Consider the following 20,380-nt stretch of genomic DNA (forward strand, 5'->3'; position numbering starts at 1 on the left):
GGTACTACTTGGGTTTAAGCCGCTTCATGGTACACATACCGGCTCTTACCTGAGTAGTGTTCTTATAGAAACCCTAGTGGAGCACAACATTGAAGATAAAGTATTCGGGTTGACAACAGATAATGCATCAAACAACAAGACATTAGCTACTGCTCTCCAACAGGCTTTGTCAGATGATACTATTATCACCCGAATACCATGTCTTGCCCACGTTATCCAGCTCAGCCTCAATCAGCTTCTTGCTCGGATCAAGGCAGTTCCATTAAATGAATCAGCCGAGACAAGGTGGACAGAGAAGCAGTCAAGGCTAGCCCAAGAAAATGCGAAGCAAAGTCAGATCTCCTCCACACTGAACAAAGTCCGTTATCTTGCGATTTACGTCAATGCAAGTCCCCAGCGCAGAGAGACCTTTTACAATCTTCAGACAACTAATATCAAGATCGTTCCAATCCAAGATGTAAAGACACGATGGAATTCTACGTTCCTCATGCTTCGCCGGGCAAAGAGGCTACGTGCTATCTTCTCTTTATTCTGTACAGAGTATGATTGTGAGGAGATGCTACTCAGCGAGCAAGAGTGGCGTCAGATCGACTATCTTCTTTGTATCACCGAGCCCTTCTTTGATTATACAACACAGCTATCAAAGACTCGAGATGTCACTGCCCACTATGTGTTTAAGATCTACAACAAACTGTTTGATCATCTTGAGCGATCACAGGCACAGCTACGCCGAAAGCGTGTCCCATGGAAAAAACAGATGCTAGAGGCCCTTGAAGCTGGTCGGTCTAAGCTTGATGAGTATTACTCCCAAGCTGATGATCTTCGAGGGAATATCTATGCAATCAGTACAATGCTTGCACCGGTGAACAAATTCAAATTCTTCCTCTCCAGTGATTGGGATCAGAAATGGCGAGATACCTATCGACTTGCTTTTGAACAAGCCCTTGTTCCATATCAAGCACAAGTTAGAATAAGCAGTCGTGATCTACAAAGCTCTCTAACGATAGCCCATCCAAGCTCAAGGCTAGAGGAGATGCTTGATGGAAGGGATATACAACCACGAGCCATTACTGATGAAATCAGTCAATATCTTGACAGCGGTAAGTAAATACAAAGAGTATGTGTGATAATAATACTAATATATATATAGATACTGTTTCTGTTAGGCCGCTTACTTTCTGGAAAGAGCACCAGGCTCGCTTTCCGGCCATTGCTGCCCTTGCGCGAGATACACTCTCATTTCCAGCAACTGGCGCAGGAGTTGAACGCCTCTTTAATACCGCTCGAGATATTTGTCACTATCGTCGTGGTAGAATGAAGAGTGAGACTGTCGAGGCATTAATGATGTTTCTTTGTACAACGAAATTTGATATGGAGGAGCAGGAAGCAACACTTCTTGAGAAATTTTTCTCCCAGGATGAGCTTGAGGCGGCAAAAGAGGAGAGGGAAGAGAAGCTCAGTGAGATTGAGGTTGATCCAATTAGTGATACAGAGGAGCAGGAGGATGAACTGGAAGATAAACCAGGGGATGCAATTGAGGTTGTAATTGAGGATAGACCAGAGGATATACCGGAGGAGAGGCCCTTACCTACAAGTGAATATGGTCGTCCTTGCTCGCCATCATTACCACCAACCTGTACACAGACACGAGCATTAGGGAGAAAACGTAAAAGCAGGGAAGATGATTTATTTGAATACCATTAGCTTGCTTGACAAAGAATCCTCAATTATACGCATCTCTTTTACCCTTTTTACAAATAAAATTAGATATAATCAAGTAAAGCAAATACTCAAAATTACCGCGAATAAATGCATAAGTTATACATTTAGAATCCTTAGCATGTTTGTTTAGTTTGTAACCCAGTTTGGGGCCCCAGACCCAGTACTGGGTCGAACCCTCCGACCCAGACCCATTACTGGGTCGAAGGGTTCGACCCAAAACCCAACCCAGACTGGGTTGGGTCTGGGTTGGGTCTGGGTTTTACTGGGTCGTGCGGAAGACTACACATAAGGACAGATACTGTCAGGGTGCGGGCTGGCAGGACGGTATGATAGGAGATGACTGGTAGGAACAGGTCGTAACAGATCAGATTCCCATTGACAGGTACAGGCAGGGGCAGGCTAATATACAAGACGTAGCTCCAAGAGCTACAACAGGATCTAGAACTGAATTTAAGATAAACAGGTCGGAGATCACGGCACGTGATCTTCCTCTAACTAAGCATCACGGTTCGCACCGTGACAAAACTGGGTTTTCATGGAGAAGAAGGGTCTTTTGCTATGCAGGACGACTACATGCTAGTCGTGGGGGGGGGGGGGGGGGGGGGGGGGGTGTTAGAAGTCACATGACTTCTTTGTTTGCTCCTGGTACTTAGTCTAAACCTGTAGATAGCTTCTCTCTTTTACAACGCATCCAGAGATCTCCAGTTTCATCTACAGCTTCATTTGTAGACTGAATATCATCTCTCTCAAATACCCAACCACGACCAGTCGCAACTTCGTCTCTGTGCACAAGTCTTCATTTTACTTTACTAATCTTCATGATGATATGCTTTACTACCTTGTTCATTGTTGGTCAACGCTTTGGATTTCTCCTTGGTCGAAATCTGCTACTGAGCTTTTGCTTCAATATGTGGAATGTCTATACCACTCGATACTGAATCCAAGTTTCTCTGGCTCTCCCAAAGAAAGCATATGAAGAAGTCCACGCTTCTCCAGGTTCTGACATAATGTTTTTTTCAGAGAGAAATCCTCTGCTGAGTCGTGTCGTCCGATGCCACCGCTATAGCCATCCGGTTCTCCACCATTAGCTTCTTCAGGCTTGGTTGCCTCTCTAGTGCGATAGAGCACGAAAACCCACCAAGATCTAAAACTTTTCCATAACCCGCGAATAACGCGGCCTATAACCGTACGCCATTGCGGGGTGGATATTCTTTCGGTTTCGGTGTCTCTCCAGTTATTTCTTCCAGGAAGGAGCGTCTCTGTGTATGCGGCTAATTCCGCAATCGTGGCATATTTGTTGTACCAACACTTGATGATGATATCGTCAATTAACGGATCACCATCTAACTTCGGAAATTCCATGTTCTGCAGTAACTCCACAACTTTGCGTCCATGCTCTTTAGGATCCTCGGTAAGACGTCGATCTCCGTAAACCTCAAAGCCGGAGTTTATGAGGAAGTACAAGGAGCCCAAGGCAAATTGTTCGGTTCGAGGACCTAGGAAACCGGAACTCCCACGTCGTCCTTGATCCTGCTCGTCGCTATTGAGTATTCTTCCATACGGGGCGATGCAAGCTTCAAAATCGGACCCAATTTCAGCCGTACAATCAAAATCTGACAGTTTTAATCGGTTACGATCAAGTAGAATGTTTTCGGGTCGTAGGTCGCCATGTGCGAGATTGAGCGATTCTAGAAAAGCAACGGCTTGAGCGAGGTCGTTCATCCATTCCTTCCGTAGGGATAGAGGTTCTAGTTTCTCCACTTTAGTAACCATAGCTGTTTGCTGGTCGCGAGTATGGTTATTTTGTATTCTCGAACAGAGGGTTACGTCTAATGAGGCGGTTAGTAGACACAATTGTCAAACACCGATAAGGGTCGCACCTCGCATGTACTCGAGGAAGATACCGTTGTTCGCGTAGAGGAAACACTGGACTATGGAAGGGCAGGGCGGATGTTGAGAAAAGATCTCATAGATCTTGAGTTCTTTCCGAAATTGCTCTCTCTCAAAGTCGCCAGATTTCGGGATCTTGACCACGATGCGAGGATGGACCTCATAGACAAAGGAGATGCCTCCTTTCCAGACCCAGTGCACATTAGGGAACTGCTGCCGGATATCCATAATAGGAATAAAATGTAACAGGTTGGAAGAGGACGTGCAGGGAGGTGAACAGAGAGAATAAAAGGGGGCCAAGGGAGGTTCGGTAGCTGGATTTAGTAGTTAACTTGTAAACTAAAACTGATTATTCTTGGTGTCTTAATTTCAAGGCATGAATATCCTTGCTGCAGCAGGATAGGTGGAGACCCGGAGCAGGAAATACTGTATGTCCGCAAGATTAGTCATGTATTAGAGCCCACGATTGCCAGATACGGGCCTTTTAGCAATTCAGGCCTGTGATATCCTAACGGAACGTAGCGAAGTGGATCATACGGGTGCTCCAATGAGATGAACGACAGGTCTGAATTGTGAAAAGGCCCATATCTGGCAATCGTGGGCTCTAATACATGAATAATCTTGGCCGGAGATAACTATCATATGACAGAAATCTGACTGTATGAAATGTATTTGTTGAAATGACAGGTATCAAATTCTCTGACTAACTAAAAATGACAAAAATCCCTATTTATGCAATCTGTGTGGGATCTAGATTACTAATCTTCATTCTTTTGTTGTGGGTTTAGCCGAATCCACCGAGGTCACATGTGGTTTCCACCATGTATTGCACCTGGTATTCCGACATCATATCCTGCCTTCGAGTATCCACCTATTCCTGTTGCATTGTGATATCTCCGTCGCCCAAGTTTGCTCAACGGATGTCTTCTCCCTTTACCCATTGAATTCAGCTAGATAATAACACTCGGAAACGGTCATAAGTGTAATACATAAATGAAATCCACAACAGAATAGTGAGAGGTCAGTTTCTTGCGACCGATTTTGATTAATTGGCTTTCGGTCCTTTGCCAAAAATCATTGCTCACTCATCGGTAGTGTTCTAAGCCTTCTCCCACTTTCCATTCCTCTTCACCCAGAGACCATTGGCGATACAATCAGGGCATGGGTCCCTCTTAGTCGTCTTGCCCATTTGTTGTGTTTGCTTGATGATGCCGCAATTGTTGCAGCCATTGAGTTCAATGACACTGCCGGGGGAATCGATTCTACACCCGCATCTGTGCTCGACCGTTTCAATGAGTCGTTGACACATGTTTCTCCTGAGGTTTGCCCGTGTTAGCTACGGCAATTATATCAAGCAGCGATACTCACGCGATGCCAAGAGATAGTATCTAATATAGAACGAGTTATGGAAGATTGGGTGGTCGTGGCTTTTTTCCCTTGCGGTTTGGTGCTGGGGGAGAAATTCCAGGAGCTGAGCATGGATATTTATACTGGAACGTTTCATTAACCCAAAGAATCACCTGCAAAATACCTAAACTCGCTCACGGACCTTGCTCAAATCTTGAACCTCAAGTTGCCAACATCATACGTGAACGGCGAGGGACTTCCTCGGACAAGGATTAACTAAAGTACTGCGGGATGCTCTGGCAGTGGCCCGTTAGCCCCCACTTAGGCGGCTCCTTGTACCAAGTAATTTTAGTGACGGCCTTTTTGTGTCTGACCATGCATGGGAGTGCAAAGAATTGAGTCAGAGCTACTCTTAACTCTATGAAACTATGGACCCCGCTTGGGTTGTATTATTAGACTGGCGCGTCGATTAAGTGGCTCTGTATGCCGAAACGGACGGGGCTGACATGAGAAATAGCCAATGAGCGCCACGGCTGGAGAGAGGCAAGCTCTTGCAGGTTATTTTGACTAACTCGCCGAAGACCAGGATGCTGGAGTGGAGAGAGTTATGAATGAACTCCAGGAAACAGCTAGGAAGAACCTGTAAATAGCGACGTAATCTTTTTCATAGTATAATATAGACTTATCTGGCTCGAAATGATAATAGGTATCCAGATTAAAATTCGATGCCTCAGTTCCGCTGCATTGCGTTTCCCGACTTGTTGGCAACGGATATTCAGCTTGGTGAACGCGCATAAGTTCCAAAGTGTGCGGCGCGGTGGTCGTCAGGTTGTCAGGTGGTATTTTACTAGTGGCTCCTTGTCACGGTGCGAACCGTGATGCTTAGTTAGAGGAAGATCACGGCACGTGATCTCCGACCTGTTTATCTGAACTTCAGTTCTAGATCCTGTTGTAGCTCTTGGAGCTACGTCTTGTATATTAGCCTACCCCTGCCTGTACCTGTCAATGGGAATCTGATCTGTTATGACCTGTTCCTACCAGTCATCTCCTATCATACCGTCCTGCCAGCCCGTACCCTGACAACTTGATCCCTTCACGCGCCCACTAATGTACGCATATGTACGCATATACTACAGGGCTTATAACACCCCTTGATAAATGCCTCTAGAGTGCTTCAATATCAGAATCCTAGGGATAAAAAAATCCTAGATTCGGAATTTTAGTGTCAGACTCCTGCTAAGAACTTGTACCAAATGAACATCGACACTTCTTCGGCCAAAGATGCAATGACTGAGATTCACGCTTCTATGTGCCAAATCTCAGGTTGAATTGAGGATAAGTTCAATTCTCGATTCGGACTACGGGCTAGTGTCTGTGTCTCAGTTCTCCTTTGGCGTGCCCCGCAGGCAGTAACCTCTCAGCCTCAATCACAAGAAAGCCCCACAGCTTTTATTCTAGCCACAACAATCGTCCCCTATGGAGTAAGGTGTAAAGATATATAAAGAGTCTTAATCTGGTTTATAGTCATGATGTTTGTTCGGTTTAGTGGTGCAGTACACCGTTTGGCTGCTGGTGTTAACAATGGAAAACGATGGAACTATTGGGGACCTTAGATTATTGTTAGAGATACTAGAGATCTACGATGAATGTAGATGTAACTGGAAATCTCTTGCTGCGTTTAGAGAGAGAGAAACTATCTACATGCTATGACTGAGACTAAGTACTGGGAGCAAACAGTGGTGGTCACGCGACCTTCCAACAATTATATACTAGTTATCTGGAAATGTTGGGTCCTGGGTTATCACTATATTCACTTCCAATCCAATCCTTCCTTGAATTTTAACAAAGACCATTCCGTAATATTTTCGGGACTATTCAAAGTCCAAAGCATGCGTAAAACCACACGACAGGTCTATCTCCAGACAAGGTAAGCGTTTGATAACAGCCAAAGCCCCAGAGGGATGTCAGATCCGGGGGTCAGGATGAGAACAAGACATAATCAGATAGTTGAAACTCCACGAGACACGCTGTCTCGGATCCTCACTTTAGATCAGTTCAGTTCAAGTCCGTGTGTCATAAATAGTTGATCTGACAGTCCAAAAAATTGAACGGACTCCAGGATTTCCCATGATCTGTGGGCGATGACCATAGATTAGAAAATCCCTAATGATGTGATGAAGTCTTTGCTGCTTTTGTTAATAGAAAAGATGCTTGGGTCTCGCTATCCTAGCTATAATGAGCCCCGTGAAGGTCCGATCTGCTAAAAGGATACATGTGCTGTAGACCCCTGAACCAAGAATTTAGGACCGCGATCCATCATAGCTCTCATCAAGGCTGACGGTGTAGGTCTAATATGACAGAAATGAAGCTTGCACACAGCTGACACAGTCATGGAACTTAGCTTGCGTTCAATGCGTCTACCCCAATGGGTGGAAATCCACTCAAGATCGATGTAAATGCCTAAGATACGGGCCGAGTGGAACTATACCTACATCTTCTTCCGCTCAATCACTGCTTGTTTCAATATTCCGGAATCGGTGTTCTATACAGTGGCCTTGCACGGAGAAAACTAGCGCCGGCATCACTCTTTCAGGCGTTCAATGTTGTGGCTGTGTTTCTTAAGGTCTTCTTCAAACCCCACGCATGTATCTTACTTGAAAAGATCTCACTAGAACAAAGTTTCAATGAGAGCGTTTTGGGGCTACTCGTTGGCCTATGCCCGGGATGTAAGTCCATTCATTAGAACCCTTAAGAACTTCGGTGTGAAAAGTACGATGGTAGCACCGCCGCCTGGCTTAGCCAATTTCCTAGAAGTTTTATTCTGCTCGTACACAGAAAGCAGCACCTAATAGCCTAATGCGGTGGAATCAAAGCTAATGGAATCTTGTGGCAGGTGATGATCGCTGTCAGCGGAGCATTCTAACGAGGCAACATGATGCCTTCGTTGATCTCCAGCTTTTGTAGGACGAGTATCGTCTACTAATCCCTAGCCAATTGAACCTGGAACAGCAACGGGTGGCTGTTTATTCACCCCTATGAGGTCAAGTCCTACGGTGGTGGTGTTTTGCCCACAACCCATGAGATACATAATATCACTTTCAATCGATTATTTCTGCACTTCCATTTTAGTTAACATATGGTGATTTAACCTGAACAGATTAAGAATTGGCTAATTAATGAGAATTTAGTAAATTGGTATAGGGGCTCTTTACTTTGTACATAGCAAGCGATCTCCTAGGCACAGAGCGGTCAATTACATCTTGATCAAGTGTATCCTATACAGTATATGTAGCTCGCTTTGAACACGCCTAATCCATCTTGTTCCTATATGTTTAAACGATTTCGGAACATAGCGTTTTAAATTTACCCTTCAATTACTATCCTTGGTGCTTGATAGGGCTCGTGTCGGGCAGATGTAGAGGCCAATCCCCGACGTCTAACCAGTGTTCTTTAAACCGCTCTCCCAAATTCTAGTGTTTTTTACGCGTTATCCTATGTATGTTGGTAGCAGACCATATCCAAGAAGAAAAAAATTGAAAATAAGGTGATTAGGGGGGGGAGCTTGCAGCCCACGCTTCAAAAGTAGGGTTTGTCGCAGGACTTGAAACACCGGATGTATCTTCACAAGAGGATACGTGCATAGGCCAGGATGGAATTAGACCCATTTTAGATCTAAGACAATTTCAGGGGCCTATAATCAATCATCTGCAAAGTTTTTTTCATAGCTAACGGACCGCAGTAGTATAGGAGAGCTTAGGAGAAGACGCCACACCGGAGGCTTGAATGCGGACAAATCGCAGACATGGCCGAAACACGGAATACATAGACTTGGCGTAGACATATATGACATGGCAGAGACAGCCAGGGAGCAGGAACGACAGTGGTGTCATACAAATAAGAAAGGATCCAAGAGCAGAAAAATGCGTGCCCGTAGTCGGAGAGAGGAGTCGTGCGCTAAGCGGACACTCGCACTCACGTACATATTTGTAGATTGTTGAGGATTTTTAACAAAAAAGACTAGACACATTTGGTTTCTGCTTCTGAGATTCAGTACAGGCATCTATGTTTCAAGTGACTTACCAGATGACTTGAGTGGACAATTACTTAATATTGCCTCCAATTTGGTATACATACAGAGTCCTCTGTAGAGTCCCTCATTCAAATTGACCCTTTTTGTTTGTAACCCTTTGTAATTTAGACAGAAAAGGTGGGCTTCCAGATTGATTTGCATAAATAATCCCATCGTCAAGAGCGCCAAGACTATACCTAATTAGGCTGGTCTCCCTCTGTATTACATACAAAAGGTACAAAAGACGCAAATTCCTTCAAATCCATTTTTTTAACCCTTGAGCTTGCTAAAAGATGAACAAGAGTGCTAGTAGATAACGTAGGTCTGATTTGATCGTTTTGACCCTACGACTAGTTATAACTGGTGTATTTGCACCTTTTGTATGGGTGTGCCGTACATAATGTACATGATGTATGTTGTATGTTGTATCTAATTTCAAAATTTATCATTGATTGGGGCGCACTGAGACAGGGATGTGTTGGCGCTTGGCACGTTTAATTGCAACCAAAACTTCACACAAACCGAAAATGCCAAGACTTGTCATTATTTTGTGGTCCTTTGCAACTTGGAAGAATTTTTTTGCCGTCGATCCTTCGATTTTGACGAGGTGTACTTCGTAACTGTAGGTCGGTCTGAAAAATCTGTCTGCTGTATACTCCATATGGAGGGTCCGTATTCTATTTTTCCGCTGGCAGATGAAAAAAATTTGAATAAATCCTAGCCGCTATTTTCGGGGCTCCGGGGCACATGATGAAAAGAAATCAGAGCCGGAGACTGAACGACAACAATGTTTTCGGGGCGTCGGAGGTTATGAAAATAAAAAAAAAAAAAATAGAGCCGGAGGCTGAGCTATTTTTGGGGAGCCGACGCAGATGCAAAAACTAAATTAGAGCCAGAGACTGGGCTATTTTCGGGGTGCCGGGGCAGTTTTGTCGAAGCGGTGTAATCAACACGCTCGCCTCTGCTGGCGCCGTTATCTCCGCAAATGGCGAGCGATTTGGATTCATCCTGTCCTAGCAAGAAAACAAGTAAAAATCACAGCTATTAAGCCAAACATTCCTCCTTCGTTCCTAAGGGGGCCTGTCTTGTCGAGTTCGTGGACGGCGGTGGTAAGATCTAAGGCGACCAATTAATTCAATTCATCAGCAAAGGCTTACTTGCAAGCCGCGATGACTAGTTCCCTCCGAAAGAGGCCCTGAGCTAGTCACGGAACACACTTTGAGTGTCGGAGTTGTCTTCGCCGAACCTGTGAATTAAACTCTGTGGATCTCTCGCTTTCTTTCCTAGCGCGCCACAAAGATCACGCTAGGCTGTATTAGGTTTAAATGCACTAGGTGACAGCTAAGGGGGTACCAAAAAATCGCAATGGCGGTCTATGTTACGTGCGTGGCGTTGATCGTCATCATCAAAGTCCGGCTGCAACATTCTCTGATCCCTGCTCTGCATGGTGATCTTCCAATCGCTATCGATATACAGAGTAGAAACTCTAACTCAATTACCGGAGTTGTGGGCCCATCAACGGTCCATGAGGAACAATGGAGTGGTGAAATTTCAATGTGATCCGTGAGTTGCACGATGCCTCATCCTCCGCCCCCTCTGCCCGCCACCAGCGATCCTGCCCTAGCAGCGACCGAGACCAAAAAGGAGCCGACACCGCAAGATGGTGGCCAGCGTGTTGTTTCCATGGGCGATGCCCTCTTCATTGGCGGGCCCAACCCTTGGAGCCAATCCTTCTCTTGAAGTTGAGAATCCCCAAATCTAAAAATTCGTCGCAACGTCATGCATCTGGGTACGGGCAGCGCTAACTACATCAATCTCTACTCCGGGTGTATTGTGTACTATAAACTAGATCCCATTTTGAAAACCTAAAATCGTCGCCACGTTGTACATCTGGGTGCGAGCAGCGCTAAACATTTCTACTTTAAGCCTCATCCCGAAGTTACGGATTCCTTTCCAAAAACCTAAATGTCAACACTGTTCATCGTTAAATGTTTCTACTATAAACCTCATCCCGAATGTTTTTTAAAATCCAAAACATCGCAACTTCATGCATCTGGGTACGAGCAGTGCTGCGCATATATATCTATGGAGTGGGGACTATACGTACTAGAAATCGGATCCATTTTTAAAATTACTGGTACTTGTCGCCACGTCATTCATCTGGGTGCGAGCAGGCGCTAAACGTTTCTACTTTAAGCCTCATCCCGAAGCTACTTTCAAACCCCCAAACGTCGCAACGTCATGCATCTAGATACGAGCAGCGCTTAAGATCTCCACTCAATGAATGTGATTAGACAGGCCTGATGCCTCCGCTCCAGAAAAGTGTTTGTCGATCTTATAAATGTCCAGCTGCATCCGGGTGTTAAGAAGCTGTTAAAGGTGTAATAAGTGACAAGGCACATGGAATAAACTGGGGGGATCGGTGCGGTTTTTACGGAGTAGGTTCTCTTTCAGCCAGCGGATGAAGAAAATCAATCCGAGCTGAAGACCGAATTATTGCCGGGGCGTCGGAGCGTTTCGTCGAAGCGAGGATACAGGTCCCGACAACACAAGCAATGGATTCGAATCGGTAAGCTTGATGGGACGTATTTTAGTTTCGAGACGTATCGTATGTTTTACATCACCTTAGCTAATTGTTTACACGCACAACCTTCAAAAAGAGCATGTCTAATATTACTTAGGTAACAGACTGGTATGATTGATTCGATTCAAGGTGCATGACTTTTTACAAGTGTTTACCAAGTAGAGAATGGAAGAGAGCAGATGTTTGAAGACACGTATTTTATTAAAGCCATGTCAAACAGATGAAGCTAGTTCTCATTAGGCAATTAAATTTTTTCCAAAGCTGTCGATGTGGGTCTGTGTTGATCGTCGGGACCTGCAATCTGCGCCGGAGGAAAAGATCGGAGCGATTTATAGTCCGGTTCTACCGACAGATTAAAAAATTTTAAAATTGAAGCCAAACTATCTCTGGGGCGCTGTGGCATGTGGCAATTCCGTCGAAGCCAAAAATAGGAGAATATTGGATCTACTAAATTGTATAAAAGGGAACGTTCATGCTCTAGAATTGTAACATCATCAACCCCTTCTACAGCAGTGAGCAATCACCAATCCAAACCCAATTGCACCTTTGTTACATCATGAAAAACATCAATCTCTCCGCGTCTTTCGCGGTCCTTGCCACCATGGTTCCCCAACTGGCATTGGCACAACACTCCCACACTGAAGTCACCCTCGATGCGACATTTCGCACGCCCGCACCGCCGAATGATGCCTTCGCGCAAAACAGTCGTCATGTTTTAATCTCAACTTCGGTCATGTTCGGTATCGCTGTGATCTTCATGTTCATTGCCTCCCTCGATGGCAAGCGCTTCAAGTCTACGGTTCCGCAGGCAATGGTCCTTGGTGCGGCGTTTTGCGTCGTCCCAGAGGCCGTCGACAACTACCTGGCCGGTTGTTACTGGTCTCAATCGCATGCTCCCAACCAGCTTCTATTCATGCTCATGGGTCGTGAGTATGACTATTATGTTGGTGTGATGTGGTGGGCATTCGGCGCGATCCTGGGTTACCTTCTGTATGCGGTCCTCCTCCGTGAGGTTAAGACTGGCACTCTCTGGATCTGCTTGGGTCTCTCGGGACTTGCCGATATCGTTCTTGAGGAGATCTTGCTCGGCTATGGCGGTATCTACATGTACTTTGGCCACCAGCCCCTTGTGTTGATCAACAAGTTCCCATGGTGGTGGCTCTTCTCCAATGTATCCTCGCTGTTCCTCAGCGTCACGATCGCGTATCGCTACCGTGAATGGTTCAACGGCTGGAGAAGTGTTTTCATTCTTGCCCTGATGCCATTCTGCTACATCGGCGCCTTCACTCTCTCTGGCATGCCCGCTATCTTTGTGATCCAAGGCAATTTCTCTCCTCTTGTGACTGAGTTGGCTGGCCTCCTGACATGCGCCATCGCTTTGATTCAGACTGCATTCATGATGCATCTCATTCTGGAACGCAATCCTTTGGTCTTTGATGCGATCCCATCCCAGGAAGCGACATTGACGAACAGCAAATCTGTTGCTTCTAGCATCGCTAAAAGCTCCTCTCATGTGAAAGGCCCTGTGGTTCTCAAGGTTTGAGTTGCCATATTCCTTCAGTTTTCGCTGAAAATCTTGATTGGCACACTCCCCTCATAGTGTCAGTTTTCGAGCTCTTGCCGGCCTAGGCAAGAGTCAAATCTCCCCGTCGGGAACCGATTTCATTGTCTTTCTTGTTATGTATTATTCTATCTTGTTTCATACCATTCTTTCTTCTTGTCCATACTGTTCTTTCTTGTTTCAAACTGTCGGCGGCCCTAAGCGATTGTGTTTATCAGAAACCATCTTGTACAGAAAGGAATTGTTCTCCCTTTTCTCTTCTTTCTTCCAACCACCCTCCGGAAAACACGGACTATCCGAGTAGATAAAAACCGACGCAAAGATTTACTATCTAAGTCTAGTGCTTAGATGATAATATGTAAACCGGGGCTGTAAACGAACAACTCTTCCTACGTAACCTACCCTTTCTTGATTTCGCCGGCAGCGGCCCGGTTCCAAGTCGCATCGAGCTGGTCGGCGTTGGTTTATGCCTTTTTTTGTAGGGGAAAGCGCATGATTGTTGACCAGCCTTCGCACGCAAAACTTCACAGCAGTTTTTCAAACGTGTGGGTCTTTGTCACCTGCGAGTGTCCTTAAATAGGCAGGTTCCTGGTAGTGGCTCGCGGGAAACGAAAACGTGCCCGGGTTTCAGCCTCGTCTCGTGACTTCAATCATAATTCTGTGTGGAACGAGTGTCAGGGCCTGATACTATTCCATACTGTTATAATGATATACAGACGTTCTGCTTATCCTTATGACCTTTTGGCCTGGTTGTCTAGTTAGCGAGTAGCGGGGTGATTTGTTTACGAGATTTTGTCTGTACAAAGTCGAACATGTACGGAGTAACCTTGTCTCGGGTCTGTCAGGTTTTAATGTTTCTAATTTAATCTCGGTGCCTTTTCGTCATATCTCTTTCTTGATTCCTGGTGAAGTAAGGTGATAGTAGTATACATCAACCAGTATTGATATTTTGTATCAGGAGACGACATTCAAGGTATTTTCTAGGTGCATTTTTTATACCATCACAAGGATAATTATCATTCTGGCCATAAAAATAGGGGAGAAGCCTTTGCCAAGAAATGCCCTTGTTCACCAAGAGTGACGCAACGAATCTCCGGCTTCCAAGGCCGGGGAAGGGAGGGGCTGACGTATTACTCTCTCCTCTCGGTCTTCTAGTGTAAGCCCTGTGAGGGTCCTTTTCCCAAACTGCATTCCCTGATGACAAGGCTGGAATACATGTCCGCCTATATTTTACAATGTACGCCACACGCCATACAGGTGTACGATAATAAATATGTTGTAGTGAAGTTGCGGTGGTCGAGGTCCAAGTGAAGCTGTCCCTGTCAAGAATAAAACAACGTAATCAGTCTGCATGCCGCAGTGAGACGTGTACACATCTACAGAAGTAAAGTGAGTGTATGTGGTACATTAGATTATAGAAAATTGTAGATATTCAAATGTTACCATGTTGTCATTATATATTATAGATATTTTTGTTGTACTGCGTACAACAACGATGAAATGATTGAAAAAAAAATTAAAATTAAAATTACCAAAAAAAAAAGGATTATTACACGGAAAGTTACATTACCCTGAAATAAACCCCACTTTCCTGACTTCAGACCAATCTGGGCCCATGTTGCCACTTAAAATTCCTAGTCCGGCCCGTCATGTTTCGTACCGCCCCGGAGTCGTCGCGTCCAGGCCGCTTTGGGCAGTCTCCTTATCTTTCTTGGCTGGGGTCTCACTCTCCTCTCTCTCTTCCCTTTCTCAAGTCTTCTTTACTTCCTGTCATTCGTTTATCACATATCTTTGCACTTTGATCTGAAAGCTTGCCGTTTGCTTTACTTTTAAGAAATCTGTCATGATCTGCGAATAATCAAAAGTCCAAATGGGCAAATGTATGGAGTCCCACCTCAACCTTTATGATGCGGAAAATTGACCTTTCTCTTAGGGCGTTATGGTGTCGTCCTGGACGCAGGCTCCTCTGTATGTTGACCTAGTCTCGAAGACTTGAAATTATCTCACTAACCAACCGCATAGGGGACTCGCGTACACGTTTACCGATGGCTACGAAACGCTGCTGCACGAAAACAAGCCCACGCGAAGGAGTTGAAATCGCTACCGGAAATTAAAACTAAGGAGGAGTGGACGAAGAAGATTCACCCTGGTAAGCCTTCCTCGAGCCAAACAAACTCGCCAACAATCCGACACTAATTCACCTGCACAAAAGGTGTTTCTTCATTCGCCAATAAACCCGAATTAGTTGGATCAGACCATCTCGCTCAACTTTTAGACCACGCCAAGGGAATCATTCCTGTCGAGGATGCCAAGGATACTCCCATATTTCTCCTCGCCACTGCGGGCATGCGACTGCTAGGAAACCTCGAACGACAACTGCTTCTGGATCAGATCTGTTCATATGCTCGTGACAACTCGAATTTCTTGCTTCCGGATTGTGGCGTTCACATCCAGGTGATTCCGGGAGTGACCGAGGGACTATACGGATGGATTGCGACAAACTACTTGATGGGATCTTTTGTTGCCCCAGAAAAACACGACCACGGAAAGGGACACAACACCTATGGATTCCTCGATATGGGTGGCGCATCGGCCCAAATTGCGTTCGCTCCGAATGTTACGGAGACAGAGAAGCACGCCGAAGACCTCAAATTGTTGCGATTACGGAACATTGACGGATCGGTTCAAGAGCACAGGGTTTTTGTCACTTCATGGTTGGAGTTCGGCGTGCACGAAGCCCGACGACGCTATTTGGATGCTTTACAGGCGGCTACTGGGCCAGATATCAAAGAGTTGCCTGACCCTTGCCTTCCTAGTGGATTGCGGACTACGCTCGACGGCATAGTGGCATCGGCAAGCGAGACGGAACCCTATCTACTAGGTACAGGAAAATTTGATGAATGCCTCCGCCAGACATTCCCATTACTAGATAAGGATGCTCCGTGTGCGGATGAACCGTGTCTGCTAAATGGTATCCACGTACCAGCTATCGACTTCGATGTTAACCATTTTATTGGGATCAGCGAGTACTGGCACACGACCCACGAGATTTTCGAAATGGGATATAAGGACAAAGCATACGACTTCAACACCTATCAAGAACGGGTCCAAACATTCTGCTCGCAAGACTGGGACTCAATTGAGTACGGCCTCGAACAGCACAAATGGGGAAAGAAGGTTGATCATCAAAAGGCCCACGAAGTATGTTTCAAGGCATCATGGATCATCAATATGCTACACGATGGCATTGGGGTCCCTCGCGTGGGCTTGGAGGACACAACTGGCTCTTCGCACAACGGCACAAAAGAAGTCTTGGCTCACGGAAAAGAAAAAGGCTATCTTGATGCTTTCCAGGCGGTCAACAAGATTGACTCAACTGAAGTGAGTTGGACCTTGGGTAAGATCGTCTTGTACGCATCTTCTCAGGTGCCACTCGAGATCGAAGAAGGCCTCCCAGTAGGCTTTGGCAGCAATGTTCCTGGGATCCCGGCCGACTTCCAGTATCCCAGTGTTCAACTACTACCAGATTCAGACAGCTTCCACAGTGAGCACTGGCATGATACACTATTCGACGGTGATTCACCGCGCCGGATCCCAGGCTTCGTCCTCTTCATGCTCATTGTTATCTTGGCCGGCTTTTTCTTGTGCAGACGCAGCCGTCGATCGCGGATCTTCAACCGCGTGAGTAACATGTTACGCCGTGGTGGGCCGTCACACCCCAATCACCCGAAGAAACGAAAGGGACTCAAGTCGATGTTGCCATTCATCAGTCGAAGCGCCCCCTCTTATGAGCGAGTTCTCGAGGATGGTGCTCCAGATTACGAGCTTGGTGCCATCGAGTCCGACGGGGGCGAGGATGGTGGACGCGCTTCCGAGGCAGAGTCGGCTAGACTGGAACCACCGAAGCGAGCGTCGAGCTGGGGCAGCAACAGCAACACTCCCAGTTTCAAATACGCGTTGGATAACAGTTCGACTGGGACGATTGGTCTTGGGATCAGCGGTGGTGGTGGCGGCTCGGGCATCGCTATAGATCGAGCAGGCTTGGTAGTCAGGACGGAGAGCAGGGACCACCTGGCTCCCATTGCTCTAGGCCCTACAACCAACGGCCGTCGATCAAGAGCTGGCAGCCCCACTAGATCTCACCAGAAATCACCCAGCATGACGCCCCTGGCCGATGACTAACGCGACATATACACCTGATCCGAATTATGCATAATAACTTACCCTGCATTGCATTTTCACTTGGAGTTTGATTGCTCGACAAGCGCCGAATGGAGTCGGCGCTTTCGTTTTCTGTTTTAATGCAAAGAGAGTTCATCTTTTAATCGAGCTGCGTTAATTGTGGCCAGCTGCTTTTGATTCTTCATATTTATATTTCAACTCTGTGCTCTGGAGTGTTTTTTTGGGGAAGGGGGGGGGGGGGGGGGGGGGGGGGGGTGGTTGCGGTGCTTTGATCTCAGGCCGGCGATTTACACGTAATGAGTGTACTATTAGTGTGATTAAGAAAATTTTCCCTGAATATAGAATAATACATCGCCGAGGTCTTATCAGTATTGAACATTTTCACTTTCATGCCGAGGAGCTTCTTCATCAATTGACTTACGTATGCCAACTACCTGGTAACGTATTTCACTACCGAGCTACGTACACCACTAAGCTACGCACCCCGCCCAAAACTAGACTACGACATCGCCCGTCCATAGGCACCTAGGAGGTGCCCATCGCCTGTCCACGGTAGGCGGTGGGCTATTTAGATTTTCGAGTGCCTATCTATAACGCCTACGGTCTACGGGTATACCTATCCCGGGTATACCCACTATACCCACTATTATATAAAATCACCCAAAATAGATGTATAACTCGCTAACTTTATACATTAAATAACTGTCAGGGTGCGGGCTGGCAGGACGGTATGATAGGAGATGACTGGTAGGAACAGGTCATAACAGATCAGATTCCACTTGACAGGTACAGGCAGGAGCAGGCTATTATACAAGACGTAGCTCGAAGAGCTACAACAGGATCTAGAACTGAAGTTCAGATAAACAGGTCGGAGATCACGTGCCGTGATCTTCCTCTTACTAAGCATCACGGTTCGCACCGTGACAATATAGTATTTTTATCAACTTATTAAATTATACTATAATAGTTTAAAGATATATATTTAAGTTAGTGGTATATATGTCACGGTGCGAACCGTGATGCTTAGTAAGAGGAAGATCACGACACGTGATCTCCGACCTGTTTATCTGAACTTCAGTTCTAGATCCTGTTGTAGCTCTTCGAGCTACGTCTTGTATAATAGCCTGCTCCTGCCTGTACCTGTCAAGTGGAATCTGATCTGTTATGACCTGTTCCTACCAGTCATCTCCTATCATACCGTCCTGCCAGCCCGCACCCTGACAGTCTTAGTCAATCCTAAATTAAAGAATAGTTCTTTAAACAACATTAAACCACCCCTAAATAATCTTTAGGTCTTCGTATTTCGCACGCTCGTAATTATATCGTTTCGAGAACCGGGAGTAAAGGAGAGGGTATCGTTTTATATAGTTCGTAACCTAATTTTGGCCGACTAAAAGAGCTAGGGTATTTCTACGCTTTTTAAGGAGAAGATTCGCCATTTCTCGTACTATAGAGGGCCGGGGGGCTAATTATAAGAGTCTATAGAGATTATTAATTTTTGAAGGCTTTTGTCAGGGTGCGGGCTGGCAGGACGGTATGATAGGAGATGACTGGCAGGGACAGGTCGTAACAGATCAGATTCACATTGACAGGCAGGTACAGGCAGGGGCAGGCTAATATACAAGACGTAGCTCGAAGAGCTACAACAGGATCTAGAACTGAAGTTCAAGATAAACAGGTCGGAGATCACGTGCCGTGATCTTCCTCTAACTAAGCATCACGGTTCGCACCGTGACAGTACCCCCTCCCTTAGAGCCGAGCTCCGTCGAGGCGAGGCTTGTGCGGGTATCTTCGGTGGAAGTTCCGTACGATCTCGCGGGCGTGGTCCAGGTATTCAGCAGGCTCTTCAGTGGGTTCGTCGTAACCAATCCATTTGACGGTGTACTTCAGACGCGGGCCTCCTCGGCCTCGTCGTTCCCAGCGGGAATCTAGGATGTCTTCAACTTCCCATTCTTCCAGTCCTTCGACTTCGACAGGCGGTGCGGGTTCAGTAACTTGTCCATTTACCGGGTTCGTGGCGGCAGGCTGTAGCAGGCTGACGTTAAACACAGGGTGGATCTTCATACTAGCAGGCAGTTCGAGCTTGTAAGCGTGTGCACTTATAGCTTCTAGGACCTTAAAGGGGCCTAGGTTCTTCCAGTCCAGTTTCTTCTGCGGGCGGAGGGTTCGGATATTCCTGGCGTTCAGCCAGACCAGTTGTCCAGGACGGTATCGGCGGGCAGGGGCGCGGTGACGGTTCGTTTGTTCTTCGTATCGGGCTTGTGCGGACAGTATCTCGGCGCGGACGTACTCAGTCAGTTCTTGCATTCGTGTAGCGAACTTTTCCGCGTCTCGGGTCGCAGGGTGACTGGCAGGCTGGGATGGTTCGAACCCGATGCGGGGGTGGAACCCATAGTTCGCGTAGAACGGAGAAACTCGGGTGCTCTCGGAGTAATGAGAGTTTGCAGTGAATTCGGCCAGCGGGAGCCATTCAGACCAGTCATCCTGTAAGTAGGACACATACGCTCGGAGGTATTGTTCCAGTACGGCGTTCGCGCGTTCAGTCTGGCCATCAGTTTCCGGGTGATAAGCGGTTGACAGCAGGTTGGTGATTCGCAGGCGCTTTGTCAGGTGTTTCCAGAATTGGGCCACGAACTGGGGTCCTCGGTCAGATACAACGGTATTCGGCAGGCCGTGCAGTTTCCAGACATGACGGGTGTACAGGCGGGCGACTTCTTCAGCGTTGCAGGTTCCCTTGCAGTGTATGAAGTGCTTCATCTTGGTCAGACGGTCTACCACGACTAGGATGGCGTCGTAACCGTAGCTCAGGGGCAGGTGCGTGATGAAGTCCATGCTGATATCTTGCCAGGCTCTCTCAGGTACGGGCAGTTGTCTCAGGATCCCTTGACGGACTTCTCGGGCGGGGGTGATACGGCGGCAGGTATGGCAGTTCTTAGTCCAGTCGCTCACGTACTGGTATACTCTAGGCCAGTAGTATTCTCGGGACAGCAGTTCATAGGTCTTCGACCGGCCAGGGTGTCCCACG

General features: G+C 46.5%; 4 protein-coding genes across 4 annotated transcripts; 2 read left to right on the top strand and 2 right to left on the bottom strand.

Annotated features, from left to right (window-relative positions):
- Nucleotides 1-2,625: 2,625 nt before the first annotated feature.
- Nucleotides 2,626-3,840, bottom strand: Pdw03_7788 (protein kinase; the record flags this gene model as incomplete). The annotated part of the gene is made up of 2 exons (XM_014677450.1): nt 2,626-3,551; nt 3,603-3,840. The coding sequence occupies 2 exons, from the start codon at nt 3,838-3,840 to the stop codon at nt 2,626-2,628; spliced, it is 1,164 nt and encodes a 387-aa protein (XP_014532936.1).
- Nucleotides 3,841-4,740: 900 nt separating this feature from the next.
- Pdw03_7789 (uncharacterized protein) lies at nt 4,741-5,116 on the bottom strand (the record flags this gene model as incomplete). Its single annotated transcript, XM_066101766.1, has 2 exons — nt 4,741-4,928; nt 4,981-5,116. The coding sequence occupies 2 exons, from the start codon at nt 5,114-5,116 to the stop codon at nt 4,741-4,743; spliced, it is 324 nt and encodes a 107-aa protein (XP_065956849.1).
- Nucleotides 5,117-12,168: 7,052 nt separating this feature from the next.
- Nucleotides 12,169-13,155, top strand: Pdw03_7790 (uncharacterized protein; the record flags this gene model as incomplete). Its single annotated transcript, XM_014677451.1, has 1 exon — nt 12,169-13,155. The coding sequence occupies one exon, from the start codon at nt 12,169-12,171 to the stop codon at nt 13,153-13,155; it is 987 nt and encodes a 328-aa protein (XP_014532937.1).
- Nucleotides 13,156-15,043: 1,888 nt separating this feature from the next.
- On the top strand, nt 15,044-17,355 carry Pdw03_7791 (Nucleoside diphosphatase (Ynd1), putative; the record flags this gene model as incomplete). The annotated part of the gene is made up of 4 exons (XM_066101767.1): nt 15,044-15,053; nt 15,107-15,141; nt 15,196-15,322; nt 15,386-17,355. 4 exons carry the CDS (start codon nt 15,044-15,046, stop codon nt 17,353-17,355), a joined length of 2,142 nt encoding a protein of 713 aa, XP_065956850.1.
- Between the last annotated feature and the right edge of the window lie 3,025 nt (nt 17,356-20,380).

Source organism: Penicillium digitatum, chromosome 3 (assembly GCF_016767815.1).
Source record: "Penicillium digitatum chromosome 3, complete sequence".
NCBI lineage: Eukaryota > Fungi > Ascomycota > Eurotiomycetes > Eurotiales > Aspergillaceae > Penicillium > Penicillium digitatum.